This window comes from Psittacula echo (assembly GCF_963264785.1).
Source record: "Psittacula echo genome assembly, chromosome: 2".
In the NCBI taxonomy this organism is placed as follows: Eukaryota; Metazoa; Chordata; class Aves; order Psittaciformes; family Psittacidae; genus Psittacula; species Psittacula echo.
Window position 1 is genome coordinate 86,283,623 of NC_137737.1, and position 17,668 is coordinate 86,301,290.

General features: G+C 37.6%; 1 protein-coding gene across 1 annotated transcript in view; it reads right to left on the bottom strand.

The window, feature by feature from the left end:
- ADCY2 (adenylate cyclase 2) overlaps positions 1 to 17,668 on the bottom strand; it is a gene marked incomplete at both ends in the record, with an annotated part of 213,469 nt that overhangs the window by 11,971 nt on the left and 183,830 nt on the right. Inside the window, 4 exons of the mRNA XM_080611585.1 lie at positions 3,356 to 3,514; positions 9,959 to 10,043; positions 11,595 to 11,779; positions 15,990 to 16,109. Coding sequence (XP_080467711.1) covers positions 3,356 to 3,514; positions 9,959 to 10,043; positions 11,595 to 11,779; positions 15,990 to 16,109 — 549 coding nt within the window. The remainder of the gene's footprint in view (positions 1 to 3,355; positions 3,515 to 9,958; positions 10,044 to 11,594; positions 11,780 to 15,989; positions 16,110 to 17,668) is intronic.

Genomic DNA, 17,668 nt, shown 5'->3' on the forward strand with positions numbered 1-17,668 from the left:
AACACCTGAATGCTTATGTGAATACTAGAAAAATGCATAACTAGGAAGTGAACAGAAAGCATCTGCAGAAGCAAAATACACCCTTACATTTACAGGTAAAAACACAAGGATCAAATAGCACATTAAGCTTCAGCTGTTCCTCGAACTTCTGCTGAAGTATCTAACACTGAATACTGCCAGGGCCTTGCAATTGACTGGACTGCTGATAGGTGGCAACGATGCTTACTACGATTGTCACTGAAAAAAACAGTCTATCTTATTAAACAGAAGACCTAATTAGCTATTAGAAAATGCCTTTGCTGTCCTCCTTGAAAGCAGAAATGTTGCCCAGAATAAATCATGGCAACTTGCACACTGCACAGTCATCAGGAAAAGAAATATGACTGAGCAAAAGGCAGGAGCAGAGCTTCGAACAGAAGTGCTGTCGTGACACAGGAAGATGAGTGTGCATTATGCTGTTGGCACTCCACCCAGTATGGGGATAACCAACATGTAAGAAATGCAACAGTCATGCCTGACTATTAGAATTATAGACACAAATCCTATTTTTCTATAACCAGAGGTATCACTCCTTCCTCTCCTCCACCTCAAAAATACTTGAACAGATTGTATATAAACAATTGTCATATGCTGAAGCTCAGCAACAGTGCCCCATTTCTCTTCCTTTCTGTCTAGTACTGGGGCAATATCCACCTCCACTAATGCTCTATAGCATAGTAGCAGCATGGAAACAACAAATGGCACTGTTTATAACCAGATGAGTAGTAATTGTGGCTGTCACAATAAATGTCAGAGAAAGTAGGCTTTCCCAGCTAGTTTATTTTGATCATTCTTAATAGTAAAGACTGTGGCAATTGAGTGTCTTCATTTTCCTGAGTAATTCTCCTGAAACAGTACTCTCCAAAATGTTTAATCAGAAAATTAAATGCAACACTATTCCAGGAAGGAACAGCTTTGCTTCTCTCAACAAAACCAAAACCATCCTTTCTTCTGCAGTCAATCCCTTTTAATTTTTATTTTTTTTTTTTCCCTTTGATAACATCTGAATTTCTGTTGGTTAGCTCTTGTTACTGTCCTCTCTTCTTCTTTAGTGCTTCGACATCTTGTCGGAATGTAGGAGGGAAATGCTTCCCATTGCACCTCTTGGAAGGGTATGGTGATGAGCTTCTCTGGGGCAGAATATCTGTGCTAAGTAGGATGCTGGCTCTAACCTGTAGCTGATGAAACAGGATTGCTCTTGCTGAGTAATGTGCTTGTCAATTAGCTAGCAGCACAAAAGCTCCTGAGCCCTTTTTACTAATAGGGGATCTGGATGCTAACAACATAAATGAAAAAGCTGAATAAGCCAGGTGCAGATATATTTAATCCTTGCCCTGTTTTCTGCTTTTAGTTTTATATTTGTTCCTATCTTTCTCTCTGTCAACTGGGAAGAGCCCTGTTTGGTACCCAGCATGAAGACTATAAGCGGAAACTCAGTTCCAGAGGTTCTGGTACAGCAAACAAACCTTTATTACAGTTTGCTCGGAAGTAACTTTGCTTTTCCCATATCAGCATTAGTTAATGTGTATCCTGCTATGAAAAGACCGTTGTTGGTCATCTAAAAGTATAGTCACATTACTCTCAGTTAGCATCTATCCACTCATATTTTCCCCTTTCATCCTTGCTGCCTGTTCTTTAGCAGCACACTTTGCCTTCCCTTTTCTCCATTGAACTGCATGCATAAAATTCTAAGAGAAGTAGTATTCTGAAACAGACTATTCATCCATTAGATTAATTTTCATCTCAAAATTGGGTTTAAACAAAAAAGAATATACATAAAACCATATCAACACGAGTGTTTGCAACTAAGGAAAATGTGGACAAATTTCAATTCAGTGTCTGTTGACCTAAATATCCACACAAAGAAAACAAAGGCTTGATCTGTCTTAATGTATTCTTAGGTATATACACATACACACATACAGAATGTCCTTTAAGGGTCAACACATTCTTGCTGACTTTGAAACAAATCTGAGGACACGACAGATGCTTATAATCCTGAATATTTCCAGGGATTTGAAAGGTTCTTCCCTCTTTGAAAAACTGTGTTCGAAGATAAACAAAATAAGAAATAAACCTCAAGATTTTTAATTATTTTTTTTAATAAAATATTAATTTTTTTTTTAATTTATGGATGCCACTAAAATAATGACAAATCATTTTTACTTCAGCTGACATGACAGATTGGAGAGCTCAGCACATTACAATTTCTGTTCTTCACCTAATTTACTGAAGCTTATTTCAACCTAAGAATCTTGAGGGGTGACAATATAAATCCAGTTGCCAATACAAAGGTGAGCAGATGGTGTTGCTCTGCTGGGGAGCTGAAATGGAATAGCACATAAATGAGAAAGCAATCTCCTGATGGTTTGCTGTGTTTAATGCCTGAACTGAGAACTGGAGCTGTGCCAAACTGGCTTCCAGCCAAGGTCTTCACTGGATTCAAAGGAACCCCACAGCAGTTTTTATTCGATATTAGCTACCAAATGAATATTTGTAGGTAGCACTAAACTACTGATTCAAAGTACTGATTAGTAGTGCTTAATGCAAACCACAGTGAAAGGGAAGACATTACCCTTATTGACTCGAGAGACTGAAAATTAATCCCTAAAGCTGCCATCTCCCCTCTTTTGTCAGTTCTGGAACAGTTGCTTGGTATGCACAAGTAATTCAAACTATTGCTTTTACAATCTCTAGAACTACTAAATTCTTTTCTTTTTCTAACCTTTTTTGTTTTATTAAAACTCTAAAGCAATATTAGGAGCAGATCTTATTTCCACCAAAGTCAACAGGGAACTTCTGGTTGACTTTTCTGTTGCTTGGATTGGGTCCACAAGCAGCAAGTAAGCAGGTGATTCAGTGCACAGAACCTCTTCCCAGAATTAACATAGCCACTTTAGTTTAAGGGAAAAGGTTAATTTTCACTCCAGTAAGCAAGATCTCGAGTCACCAGAAGAAAATTCAGAACCTGGATGCAACTCCACTTTATTCACAAAGGAAAAAGTTTCTGAATGCATATGATTTAATTTAAATATATGTTAATTCAACCATCCCATTCTTCCTCCTCACCCTTTTCTTACCCTCCTTTGAAAGGCAAAGTGCACTGCCATTTAAGATAATCTCGTATTTTTTTACTTCAAGGCACTGAGGTGCATTCAGTACTGTAAAGCAAGCCTTTCAGGTAGGCAAGGGGGAATGAAAGTGACTGTAAATCTATAATCTCGCTGTATGGACCTACTGTTCAAATCAGCATTAAGTGGCATTTCCATCATATGCTGCTTTCTTACAGAGCAGAGGATATACAGAGATGGCTGACCTCATTCTTCAGGTTTCTTGCCAAGAAGTGTTCAGCTACGTGGGCTGGAAGCACATTCTCCAGAAGCACCCGATTCAAGTTCTCCATGGTTTCAATCTCCTCCCGCTCTTTTTTGAACTTGTTCTTCCACAGGAAGTCTAACCTACAGTAATATTCATTCTGTTACAAGAGGACACAGAGGTAAAGAAACAATAGGCATCTTGTCCTGCTGGAGTACAGGTTTAAGAGACAAAATAAGCATAGTACATCACCCCTACAAGGCTGTTATTTGGCCACTCAAATACAATTCCAGACACCACAGAAATCAAATCCCAAACACGCAATATGCGACATATATTTCATCAAACTTACATGGCCCTCCCAACAAAGTGGCCCATAAAAAGTCCCAGGAAAAACTAATGAAGTGCCTTAAGCAGTGAAAGATTTATTTATTTACTCTCAGGCTTTAGTAGAAATTAATTCCAAAAATCAAACACTGTTACAGTTTTGCAGCTTAACATGGTTTCTTAAGCGTAGAATTTCACTAACAATAATGGGCAATTGAGGATCATCCTAACTTTTACCAACTTGTACTTATGTCATGCATTCAGCCTCGTAAGAAAAAACAGCCTACTACTATAACATGCCTTAAGTTTATCAAATCATCATCAGGTTATCAAAAATGGCCCAGTCAACTAGGCCAACCCAGTTGAGTTTGTTGGGTTTTTTTTAAATATCCCATCAATGAAAATAACTGGAACTATATGGAAATGTATAACATTCTTGGAATATCAGTATTTTTGTAGATCTGGTTTCATGAAAATTGTGTTGACAAATGAGGAGGAATGCATTTCTGTGGAGCTCTCCCTACTTCTTTTTAATATTGTTAATGTTTTATCAAAAAATCTATGGCATTATTACTACAGCAAAGCCTCCACTGGCCTATCTCATTTGATCTGATATAAATTAAGAGCTATTTCAATATGGTTCGATGGTTTAATGTTATCATGCAGCCTCAGTGAAGACTATGCTATTAAGCAGGGGAACATGATTATGATGACAGTCTTGTTATAGAAAAATCAGAAAATGATAGCTAGCATTATTAGCAGTCAGTAAGCATTCACATAAAAAATTAGAGTAGTCCTGGTTGGACAGTGGCTGTCACAGATAAAAATGATTCATACATGTTTTGTTAAGATCACGGCTGAAGATAGAGTAGAAATGAGATGGTATCAAAATGATTTGGAAATCTTTTAGAAAACAATGAAGGTAAAAATTGGTGGAGCAAAAAATGTATCTGCAAATACTTGCAAGATTTTCTTTGCAAAGAACAGTACCCTCAGGTGGCCTTTAAATTGTTGATAAAGTCTAGGTTCTATTTAGGTACTTAATTATGAAAACAAAAGAGGTCATCCATACCATGAAATCCTTATTGACAAATTCTTTTGTGCTGATACATATACTAATAGGGACAGAATGCAGATCTCAATTGCACTGCAAAAGAAATATTCTGGCTCTTCTGACACAAAGGTAATATTCTTCTGAAAGTAAAATGAGACTTCACATCTTAAAAAGGATCATGATGCATCCCATAAATCTGGCCTTGAGATGTCAAATAAGCAAACAAGCTGGATCTTTTCAAGTAATTACATGATACTAAAGGATATTTGCAGATTATAACAAACGAAGAGTAGGCAAAGAATTAAATGTGTGTAAAGACAAACATGAAGGATCAGTGAACCTTAGAACAGGCTTCTGCAGGAACCTGAAAATAGAATTTTATTGTTGTTCTCTGGCATCATTCCTGTATCAAATGACAGTTATCCCTTCTAGAAGAAAGGAGGTCATGAACAGCCTTTTTTTTCCAAAACTCACTACATGATGCAAAATACATGCAGCCACATTTTTAGAATGTTAGATTTGTATGTATATTACGTATTTACACATCGAAGTTCTCCACATAGATGATAAATTCAACTGTTTAAGTATTCAAGCAGAAAAAAAAATCCAATCAAAACCCGGGATGTCAAAATTACTTGCATAAACTGAAAAAAGTAAACTGGATGCCTGCTGAAATTAGGTATTTATTGTACCAACTATGTATTGAAATAAATGGTGCTGGATAAGCTGAAGTCTTCAAAAGGATGGATTTTTTTCAAGAATTAATATTAAACAGATGATTTTATTTTCTGCTTTTTATTTTTATTGAATGAAATGTAGGCTGCCACAAAAAATGGCAAAGAGAATTCAGAAATAATCAAACAGAATGTATTCTAAAATTTGTTTTGAAGTTAAAAAAAATCAACATACCATATTTCAGAATGTCTATTCAGGCTTTTAAAACAAAAAAAACCCAACACCACAAACCACACATTACCTTATTAAAATGTATTTCAAATTCTGTTGGGTCTTTTTTTGTTTGTTTTTGTGTTGTGTTTTTTTTAATGTTTGTGTGATCTATCCAATTTGGTATACAGGCCATCAAAGATCCTGTTCAACCTTTGTAGCCTTACAGTCATATGAAAAACAAGATTGTTTCCTATTTTAAATGTTATCTCCAGGACTTTTTCAAGATATCAGAATGAAAGTATCTTGGAATGGCTCTGCAGGCACAATATCCTTGAGATACAAAATTTTCCCTCCTTACCTTATGCTGCTTTATTTGACACCACTTCCCAGCATAGTGGAACGCCCAAGGAGGCATGAAGGACACTGCATTCCTCCGGGCATCACAGATTAATTGGCTTCCGCCAGGACAAGAGACTACCATGCATCTGGGCAAGGCAACCCACAGGTTCAAATCAGTGGTAACTTCTTGGGCAAAAGCAGTTAAGTGCAACAGAAACTGATTCATGTCTCATTGATTGCACAGAGATGGATTTATCTATATTTTGAAATTCTAGTGGGACAATCACCTGGGTCTATTTTCAATATTTGCTTAAGTAAGGCAATGAACTAATTCTCCTCACTAAAAGAATGTCACATAGAAAGTAAAGATAGGTGTCTACAGTCAGGGAAGGTGAATGCTATGGCATTCAGCAAAGGGGCAGCAAAGGCAGCACTGAAGCAGCTAAGATCATAGAAATTAAGCCTAGGTTTTCATTCAAGTGAGGGAGCTAAGGAGATTCCACCTCACAGCTATTATTTGCCGACAGCAAGTCTAAGAAAGTATCTCAACACAGAGCATCAGCAGAAGATGCCTTAATAAATTGATCAGCCAGAAGTCATCAGCTCAAAAGTAAGCAAAATGAGAAGCTGCCAGTCTGAAACTCACGGTGGAGAGCCAGCTCATCCAAAACAGCCACAACATTAGTGAAATGACAAATGAATGGTAAGGATATAATGCAACTCTTTGGAACAGAACTGTGCTGACCCTGGGAAAAATTGAGCAAGTTACTTTGAAAAAAAAATATGCTAAGGAAAATAGCTATTTAGACATACTAGCTAAAGCTGATACAATGGGGGAGAGCTGACATCTCTTCTGTGAACATGCCTCCATCTGTTATGAAGAAGTCAATGGGCAATAGGAGTGAAGTTGAAAATAATTTTTCGTTACATTCTTTCATAAGGGGCTCTTGAACAGACTACATTATCTAAGAAGAGAAGGAACCTCTCACAGAATAAAAGCTTAGTAAAAAGCAGAACAGAGACTACACATAAACAGTTTTCATTGCTGAGGGAAGTTGCTATAAACATCTGGGCAGTAAAACAGCCAATGAAATTCAGTGTGGATAAACACAATACAATCCATCATGGAAAGAGCCCAAAATATTCACCTAGCCTACAGAGTAATGGGCTATTCATTATTTTAGGTACTGAGAAGAAAGGAATTCACAGGCCATGATGATACTGGTAATGCAAATTGGGCCATAAGAGAGATTTAATGCTCAATAGAGTTTACATGTGAGCATACACCTTACACAGTCTAGCCCATACCAATTTGCATTCTCCTGGGCAATCTCTGAGCAGGGTGCAAGAGTTGCTATTCTCAACATACTGTCTGCCTGCTGCCATGTTATCTTCAAATAACTGTAATGGCATGCATGCAGAATGAAATGCATCACTTAATCTCAGTGTCAGGGATCAGTATTGGCATGATCATAAAAAAAAAGAGCAGTTCTACTTTTGGCACCTCACATCTGGCTGTTCACTCCCATTCTGTGATCATTCTTTTGTCACAAGCATTGCTGCAGCCACGCCGTAAAACCAGATCCAGAAATAGATCTGTCAGCAACCCAACCATTTTTCTGGTTAACTTTTAAGGCAGATTTTTACCCTATTTTGAGCCACTCTACAGTTCCACAGGCAGCTGTGCCAGTACAAATGAGGCGACAGAACAGTAAGAATGAGTAGCTGAGGGAAGGCCTACTTCTTTCAGTAGGGATGCTAGCGGTGCAGCTAGAACTATTAGTTGAACCTGAGAATTAAATTGGCTTATAAAACATGTAATGACATACTAGCTCTCTGTCTCTTCATTCCCATTCAGTCAGAGACACACATTTGCCCTCCTGCTTTTGCACCAGGACAGGCATATCTCTGACCAGTGGTGGCAGGTTCACAAAGCAAGGCTTGTAAGAAAACATTCTTTGGTTTAGATGATCTTTCTGGTTATCCGCTCTGAGGACAGAGGAGCACCAATGCCAGCTTAAGGGAAATGGAAAGACCACCATTTTCATTAGCAGCTATTACCTTTGGCATTGTTAAAATAATCAGATATTAAAATAAGAGAAACAGTGTTACCTGCAAATCGGAAAAATTCAATAGCAAAGAGAGATAGCAAAGAGAGAAATTACTTGTATTACTTCCCTGTGGAAGAAGGGTAAGGAAGAACTTTACTTTGCTTACACTGCCAAGATGGCTTGACAGTGTTCTGCAAGTGCCACTCAATGAAAGTAGGAAGCAGAAAGTTTAAGAACAAGACACTTTCACAGGACATTTTATCAAGTTGTGAAATTCATTATGAGAGAGTTGGGAAGACCAAGAAGATAAAAAGAGTTTAAAAATGGATCAGACAGTGTAATAGAAAGCAGAGCAGCCAATAGGTATTAAAAATTGCCACAGAAATGCCAACTGGCAGAAGGTGGGAAGCGTATGTCCCTGAAGGGATCACTCTACACAGATTCACTTCCTCCCCTATTCTTTTCCAAAGCATTTGCTACCAGTCAGTATCACTAGCAGTAACTTAAAATGGCCAGTCTTATGCCAGGTAAGTATTAAAATTAGTTCACAAAGTTTTCTAGTTATCATTTAGAGTTTGCTTGAGAGTGAAAACACAGAGGTTTTTTCGCCTTCCTTAAGGAAGAATAAATTAGCACAAAAATCAAAGGCAAAAGACTGAAGAGCCACAAACAAACGGTATCATAACAAGGGTCCTGCACCTATAGCTCCAAAAACAAAGACCTTTTCCATTACAGAATCATTTTATAGTTGGTGTGACAGGGAACAACACCTGCACACTGTTGTATGCAAAACAAACTTTCTTGTTGACGTGACTGAACCTACAAATAAACACTCTCCTTGCTCTGTGAAGATGGCTTCCCTCCTTTTTATCTTGGTGTTGCACCCAGGGACTACAGGTTGTCAACTGGTGCAATGAAGTATTTATCCTGCTTTGCAAGTGAAATAGCTGTGTTCCAGTCCCACTCTGCTACCATCATCAAATTAGCAAACTCATACTGTGCTGGCAGCAACACAGATGAAGAATGTTATTTCTAACTCAAGAAGGATGTTCCCCACTACAGCAAATCTTTGGATCTTCTACTGGAGAAGCTGCCAGGTGAGAATTTTTTGTCTAGCAATCTGCAAAGCCTGTCTGTCAATTTAAATGACAGTCATTATATTTAAAGGAATTGTAATGTAAATGACTGATTTAAAGACAGTCTGGGATAAGATCCTTCCCAAGGCTGCAGGCTGTGGGGGTACAGGCTGTTCATGAGATCCCACATGGATTGCTTCTTCCATCTCAGAGCCCTCTCACGTGCACTGCATCATTCCTGGCTAAATGGGCTGGAGTTGCAGTTTTAACCATGCATCATGGACAGACCAGAGGATTTATATAAGGAATTGCCCTTGCCCCTGGCCTCAGCTTCATAGAAAGTAAGACCATTGACATCACACTGGTACTGGAAAAGCACAATTGGGTAACAAAAAGAGTAGCTTCCTGTTGGGTCATAGTTTCAGTGCAACTGTGGCCTCAGTATGTGGTACCCTTCTGTTTGCATGCTACATTGTTTCTGTGTCTTCATCAAATTGTAATAACTGTGAAGAAAATAGCTTGTAATTAAGCAACTAGGGAGACAGCAGATGGATGCAGACAGATGGGAGCACACTAGGAAGCCATGAGACAATATTGGTCAGCATGACAAGCAATAGTCACAGCACACTATCAGCATAATGTCTACAGTCCCAGTGACAGTTATTGGTGAGTTTTAAGGCCATATTGAAAGGTAATAAAAAAACCCAGCTTTTTTAGATGCTGTGACACTTCTTTGCAAGGGTGTGGGGCAGAACAGAATAAAGGTGTTTGTCAGAAAATCTAAAGCATTCTTGAGAAGGTATGCATGGCTGCATGTGCAGGCTGGCATTGTGTCCACTGATGCAAACAAAGAGAAGTGTGCATCTTACCTGTCTGCCCAAAACCAGTAATGTGATGAAGAATATAAACAAAGAAATTGAGCCCATTGTCTTCAGGTCTTTCAGTATTCCTGGCCTACAAAATAAAAACATAAGTAAAGGAAGTAAAGGAAGCTGCTCAAAAGTTAAAACAGTATTACTTCAGTACAAGACTAAGACCACGATTGATACTACTTTCTAGTATATAAACTAAGACCATTTAAACATGATATGCTTTATTATTTGATGAAATATGATTAATTCCATTATGTAGCTATAATTACTCTACTGCATTTTGTGCAAATGTGCCTACAGTTTGAAATCCGATAATAAGATGAGGATTTAGTAAAAATGATGTCCTTGTTTGCTTACAAATGGAGAGCATTTCGTGCTTATTCTATACAGGCAGCCTAAAAAGAGTTGGTTTTTTTTTTTTGGTTTTTTTTTTTTTTTTTTTTTTTATGTAGTAACACTGCTTCCATAATGGAGAGCTTGACCGTATCTAATGAATGTCAAGAAACAGAAAATAAAGCACCTAAGTCCCAAGATGTCTTTCTACCTCAGAATTACAGGAGGCACAAACTAGATCTCGTACAGAGTTTATTAGCTCTGCTTTGGGAAAAGACACTACAGGTGATGGAGAACAATTTTCCCTAGCACTCTCCTACAGATGCTACTGAAAGAAGAACCTTGGTGAGAGATTTAGGAAGGAAAATACAAACAGACACACATCTTGACTGGCAAAATCAGAGCTGCCAGAAGCACATGCTCAATCTAACCTGTTCCATGGTTCTCCATCCCGTCACACAGATATCTGTTCCTCTAATGCAATGGAAAAAAAGGACCTGGGTTTGTCCGTTTAATCTTTAGATTTAAGTGCAAAGAAAACAGACTTTTTAAAAACTCAGATCCTTTTCCATTATTGCCTTTGCGCCCTAAAGATCTCGAGCAGTTTACAGCACAGGAAAAAGGATACTGAAACTCTATTCTGAACATTCAGTTTTTCTGTTGTGGTATATGCACTGCACACTCAGCCTACATAAAGGAGAATCACCTCTTTGATTGAAAGTGAGGTAGAAATTACAGGTGTCCAAAAATTACTTAATACAGCAGTACTTAGAATTGAGTCATAATTTTGATCTTACGTATTATCACCTCTAACAAAGATTTCAGCAGTCTCACAGAAAAATTAACACACATGAGCACAGCAAAAAAATTCCAAACTGTTGGTTTATTATTTTTTTCAATAGTTAAGACTGAATTTGTAGAGCTTTAAGACAATGTGCTAGTTTGAGGAAGTTGATTTTATTTGGCTTGCAGCAAATGTCTTAACAGTGTTAATTATATTCAGCCTTAGGCCTTAACTACCTTGATGATAACTTCTTCCTAATGTCCTTTATTAAAAAAATGCAAATTAAACCATAGTCTATTTCCTATAGCATGTGCCCAGACTTGTTTATTTTATTCTAATGCTCTGAGGTGTGACATTAAATCATATATTAACTGCAGCATGACAATGTTTTTAAATTATGACTTGTAGATTATATAGCTAAACACACAGAAAAAAAAATCTGTTCCATGACAGAGAAATGCCACAGGCAGTTTTAAATTTCAGTTAATTTCAGAAGGACTGGAGTTATCCACCTACCTTCTAAGAGGTGCCATTGCATACATAAATTTGCTGTAGTCATCCAGCATGGGCCCGTGAGTGTGCAGAAGGATAACATTGTAGCCCACCAATGCAATCAACATTATCACCATTTTTAACTCATAATTAATCCTCAGGAAAACAGAACAGGAAATGAGCCCTAATATGCAGCTGTATATAAAATACTGACAAAGAAAAATCAAATGGAAAATATTTAGAATTTGACCCCTGAGTAGGACATCAGACATAATGAAATGCTAGTATAAAATAAAGTATTATTGACTGATCACTTAAAAATGAAATCCTTTACAACCTGGGACATTATGGTTTACAGACAGTCAACAATAACCAGATGTTGGTATTTAATAAATTAGATAATTTTTTTTACTAGGCCTCTATTCACCCAAAACTCAATAGAATCCAGATTATACTCCTAATTTTTGCCCTTTGTCATTTTTTTGTTTACTTTTCTGCAGTAGTGAGGAGGGCCTATTCATGGAACACCACTGCTGGTGTTGAAGTCTAACTTAAGAGTCCACTGCCAGCAGACTGACAGATTTATTCCTGTGCCACTGTACGGTTTTTACTCATGCTTGAGTTCAGTAACTACCCCGTAGCTATCACTACCATAAGGTTCAAGGTGAAATGCCTAAATATCTGAAAACAATTTCATTGCCTATATTTGCTATATTTATAAACAGATGCAGTAAAGAGTTATTATGAACCTCACAGATACACAATTTTACAAACTGTAGAAATACAGCTGATATGAAAAATGAAAAATTAATAACATGGCCTATGCATAATATAAATATAAAAAAAATCTGTCCATTCAATCCTCTTGAGTTACGACTACATAAGAACACATTAAGTTGCTAAAAAAAGGCCTTTTCTTTCCTATGTCATATATATCAACAAAAATATGCATGGTTGAAATTAAATTCCTGGAAAATACTTTATATACTTTCTGGAAATTTATTAGGGCATCAATATTAATGCTAAAACAGGAATTATACATTCTCACTAGGATTGTTATCTTAGTCCTTAACATACAGGGCCTTTGCCAAAGACGCCTCCTGAAAATTACAGTCCTGCACCTTGTAAGGAAGTTTTATTTTCTGGAGCTACAAAGCATTCTATTTCTAGATATGCTATTTCAGACTACTGTTGACTTGTTGATGGCAGCACTTCTTGACAGAACTTGAATCACTGTATACTAATGTTGGAGGATCACTAAGAAGAATAATTTTCACAGCACCCATCAGACAGAATTGATCTGCCATCTCAATCCCTGCCGTTACTGCAATTTGCTTGTAGATCTGCTTGAAATAAGAATCTGAAATAGCTACTGCTCAGAATCACCAAAAATAAAACTTCTCTGATGCCTGCATTCCACAGGAGGTCACACACTGTAGAGGACTAAAGGTAACTGGCATTCTGGCTAGCATCTTAGAAGGATGCATGCAGTTACAAAGCAGGGAAGACACCGATAAACACAATTCTTTAGTGAAGGAACAGTCAAAATAGCCGTACAGAAAATCAGGACTGGTGGAATTACTGTCCGATGCATATCATGAGAACTCTGGTCTTTGTCAAAGTACAAAGATTGCAAGCTGTCAAACAAATGGCAGCCTGGCTCCCGGGCCAAGAATTCTGCTGTCTGTTCATCAAATGAGCATGAACATTCCTATACAGGAATTAATGCCCAGCTGGGAAAAAATTACTGGTTTTGTGTGCAGGTATACTGGGCTTGTTTCGTAGTGAAGACCAACGTTCATCCTACACCTCTGTACAACCTACTGAAAGAAATGTGCTCAGACTACATAGGCATTGAGGCTTTCTCCAAAGCACAGTTGCAGCGATACCTATCTTTCGCAGTGACCCTGACGGGAGGATCATTGCACACCAAAGTGTTAGCAACCCACACAGCAGTGAAGCTGAGCAGGCGCTCACCTGTGCTGTGCTCTGCATATCCCTCCACTGCAGGACAATATCAGCCACAGCTCAGCCGACTTATTGCAACCAAGGAGGTTGCAGGCAGCTCCCACTTGGTAGCAGCAGTTATGCCACCTCTGTGGCCTCTATCTAGTGCAGCAAGTTCTCATGGATGTTTTTTGTCTGACATCAGAAATGACAAATAGAAATGTTTCTTTTTAAAAAAATCCTGTAACAGCTCAAAAGATGAAAATATTGGGTAACATCTCCACAGGCTGGATCTGCACCTCACGCTATTCCTGACTGGTGCTTCACAGTTCAGGGTTCCTAGTATCTGAAGGGATGTAACTCCATCTACCCCCTTTTTTCTCTTTGTGCTAGCTCCAATAAATGGCATTTTAACCAATACCTGACAGAATCTGAGTGCCTTTCTTACCAGGATCACTTGCCTTGCACAGCACAGTACACCCTTAGGATCAAGCCCAGTCCATTTGATCTCTTCTCAGAAAAATGTAAGATCTGCAGTTCTGTGGTTATAAAGACCTTTACTAAAGTAAAAAGGGATTCTACTCAATATGTCTGTGAAGAAAAACTTGAGAACGAAGTAATTTTGGAAATCCCTAGACAAATAAAGTGTATTCTAAAACTGCATATTTTAGAAGTCGGGATTAGGACTTCATTTATTTAACATGTGGAGGCGGCAGCACTAATACCAGTCTGTAGTTTATCACAGGAACAGACATGCATGACTTGAGATCTCCCATGCCTAACTTCTATTATATGGAAACAACAGAAGCATCACAGCAAAACCCAACAAAACTCAACACAAGCAAAGACCTAACTCACTGTGTAACCTTTGCTATATCTTGAAAAAGAACAAGAAAACAAGCAATACAACTCAGAAAAGTTATTTTGGGGGCTGGATGAGGGGGAGAATCAATTAGTTTGCTTCAGAATGCACTAAATTCTGTTGCTGCTGAAGTAATTAAAAAAGTCTCTTGTTCATTCATTTTAGATAACATTGTCTATAGATCTGTCAGGTCCATTATCATAAATCACAGGAAGTTTATCTACATGAATAAAGCTTAAAAGCTAACACACAGATTCAAAAGATTGAATTTTTAATATAAGGAAACAAACTTTGCAGCTTAAGTATTCAATATCTCATTTAGTAAAGAGAAGAATTCTGTATTATTTTTTTTTCACTTTAGATCAGAAGTAGTAACTCAAAAGGAATTCATAGCTTTTTCAAGCTAGAAGCTCTGCAGTTGTGCAAGATGAAAATTATGTGTATTTGAGAGATGCTGAATAAAAATAGGTTAGGGAAAAAGTTTTTAAAAACTCTACCCAACATAACTTTTTCATTTATTATTATCAGAAGTGACATTTTAACAGATTTTTTGTGCCAATTAATCAGAGACAAAAGAAAACGCAGGCACCTTTCCATACTTGGTGGCATTTAGTAAGCTAAATTTGAAAATAAGAAACAAAGTCATGCTCTACTGTAGCTTTACCAGGGAGATGCTGAAAATCTCTAAGTAAGTGCTGCAGTTACTGTAATTGTTATATATATATTTTTTTTTTCCAGGATGGGTCTATATACAACTAACATTTTGTTTTGTGTGTGTGCCTAAGGGTTGCACAGCTTGTCACAGTGAATAGCTGTTTCATGCAAAACACATTGTGTAGAAATCAGCACACACCATTCTAGTACTGGTTTCATCAATTCTGCCTCCTGCTTATTCATCCAAAGACCGTTGACCTGTTTTGGCACAATACACAGCTTGTTATGTTTAACTGTGTGTCTTTTGTAATCCCTTTAAGAATCATTGTTCTCTAACATATAGATCACACTTTTTTCCAGCAATGTCCTTGCCCCTCTTCTTGCATGTGCTGCTCTGCTTTTGTTCACACTAAAACATTTTCAAATCAGTTCAGTTCTTTTGAACAGCCTATGCAGTGGTACACCAGTGTTGTATTTCTCCCTCTCTCACCTCACCTCTTAATCAAATATGCAATGACAAAAGTGTGATGATCATAGATTTCACATTTACTGCCAGGACAATGATAAAATCTGTGAATATTTTCAGGTCTACCACTAGTGCTTGTGAAACCCATTTGTGAGCTGACCTGGCTTTCAGTGCACAGTCTGCTTTGCAGTTGCTGTGTGTTCTCCTGCTATCTTGTAACACCCATTTGTTGGCATGGGTGAGCTAGGCTTCCTAGTTATTGTACTGTTTCCTGCTTTTTACTCTGACACTCATTAAACCCTCTATTTTCAGAAGTACTAACCTCCTTTCACTTCCTACTTACTTCAAATGCAGTTGCAGGTGACTGAAAAAAACCCAAGCTTTCGCTACAGTCTTAAAAACTGGTGGATGTTTAACTTCAAGCAGATCCAGCAACAGTCAATTTAGTGCAATTGTTGTAAACAAAGAAAGAAATGTAAAATGGACTTACCGGTAGGAAAAAACAGTTGTTTTGTATACACCACCGTGTCTGATTACTCAAATTAGGAAAACTCGCATTTGATGAATTAAGAACTGAGGGAAAAGCTTTTACAGCATTATCCAGGAAAAACTAGAGAAAAACAACATATAATCCATTAGCTTGTCAGCTGTTTAAGGTCAAAACAGAGAAGACAAATGGTGAAGCAGTAAAAGCCTTGCCAGTAATCATTTAACTTTGGTATTTCTCTGCAAATTGAAGTAGCAAAGGGAAAATGACATCACTTGATTACTTGTTCCTGCATCTTCAGACAAAACCATGTTTATTAGCCTCCACTTTCCATTTGAATAAAAGACGAAAGGCTCTTTGTTACGTTACTTTCATATACCATAAGCTCACACAACGAGAGACAATGATTAAGTAAATTCAATATGAATAATTCCTGGATTTACCTCAACTCAACCTCCTATTTAAGCGCAGGAAGAATTAAAGAAAGGATAAGAAGTCTTTACTGAAGTTGATTTACACAGATGTAATAATGTAATAACGATGTCAATAGTATTGGTACTAATGTTACTGAAACAGAAGAGTGGAACCAGTATCTCCTGGGTCATCAAATTCAGCCAGCTGATGTCACATGTAACCATCACCATACAGCACCCCTTAAATGTATTGATCCAATGCTTTCTTAATGAGTTAGATTTCTGTGACTACATTAATTGCACTGCTTTGAATCTCACCACTTAAATAGTTTGTACATTTAATCAATATTCATGGCTAGTTCTCATGTTTTTCTTCTTATGTGAATTTTATTCTTTAATTTCTAGATATCTCCTCTCACTAGTATTCTTCTTAATATTTAATGTTATCACAGCCTTCATTATGCTCAGCAAACTATGTTCTTCTAGTTTCTTCCTAGAAAACATGCTCTTCATTCCCCTAATCATTCTAGTAACCTCTTTCAAGTCAACCTTCTGGGTGACCAAAACTGCAAACACACTTCCCAGATTTTATCAGTGAGTCATACCATAGCATTAATACTGATTTCACAGAAGTATGTTTTCATACATCCTAGAATGACAGCTCATTTGCTCACAGCTACAAAACCTTAATAGCTGACCCATGCAAGTGGGGCTCAGACAGATCATGACCTTATAGCAGCTGAACACATTGTGTTACACATTGACACAATCCCAGTCACTAAAGTCATGCTCAGCAAACATGAGGTAGCTTTCCTTCACTGGGAGCCACTTAAGTAAACAGGATTTATACTTACCTTAAGAGCAGCCACATGGATGGTTATTGTGATCTAGCTCAGTTGTCATCAAATCCACAGAATTAATTAAAATCCTGAACTCACTGCATCTCCATCTGATGGGCTTCCAACTTGTATCAGAATTTCTTGTCACTGATCTGTCAGACCAACCATAACCTTGCACTCCGTACTACTAAATTTCATCCAAGTTCTTTTACTCAGCTCCTCAGGTGCTTCCTTTCCAAAATCCCAAGCCTTCCTCACAGACATTGCTCATTACCTTAATTTCATTAGAAAATTTCACAGTCTGTCTCATACAGAAATCCACTCCAGGCTGGCCATTGCAGAGCTCCAAGGGTTGCCTCCTTCTCACCTGTTGTTCTCTGCAGATATAAATTCCCCATCCCTGTCTTTACCTACTGCTCCAGAGAAAAGC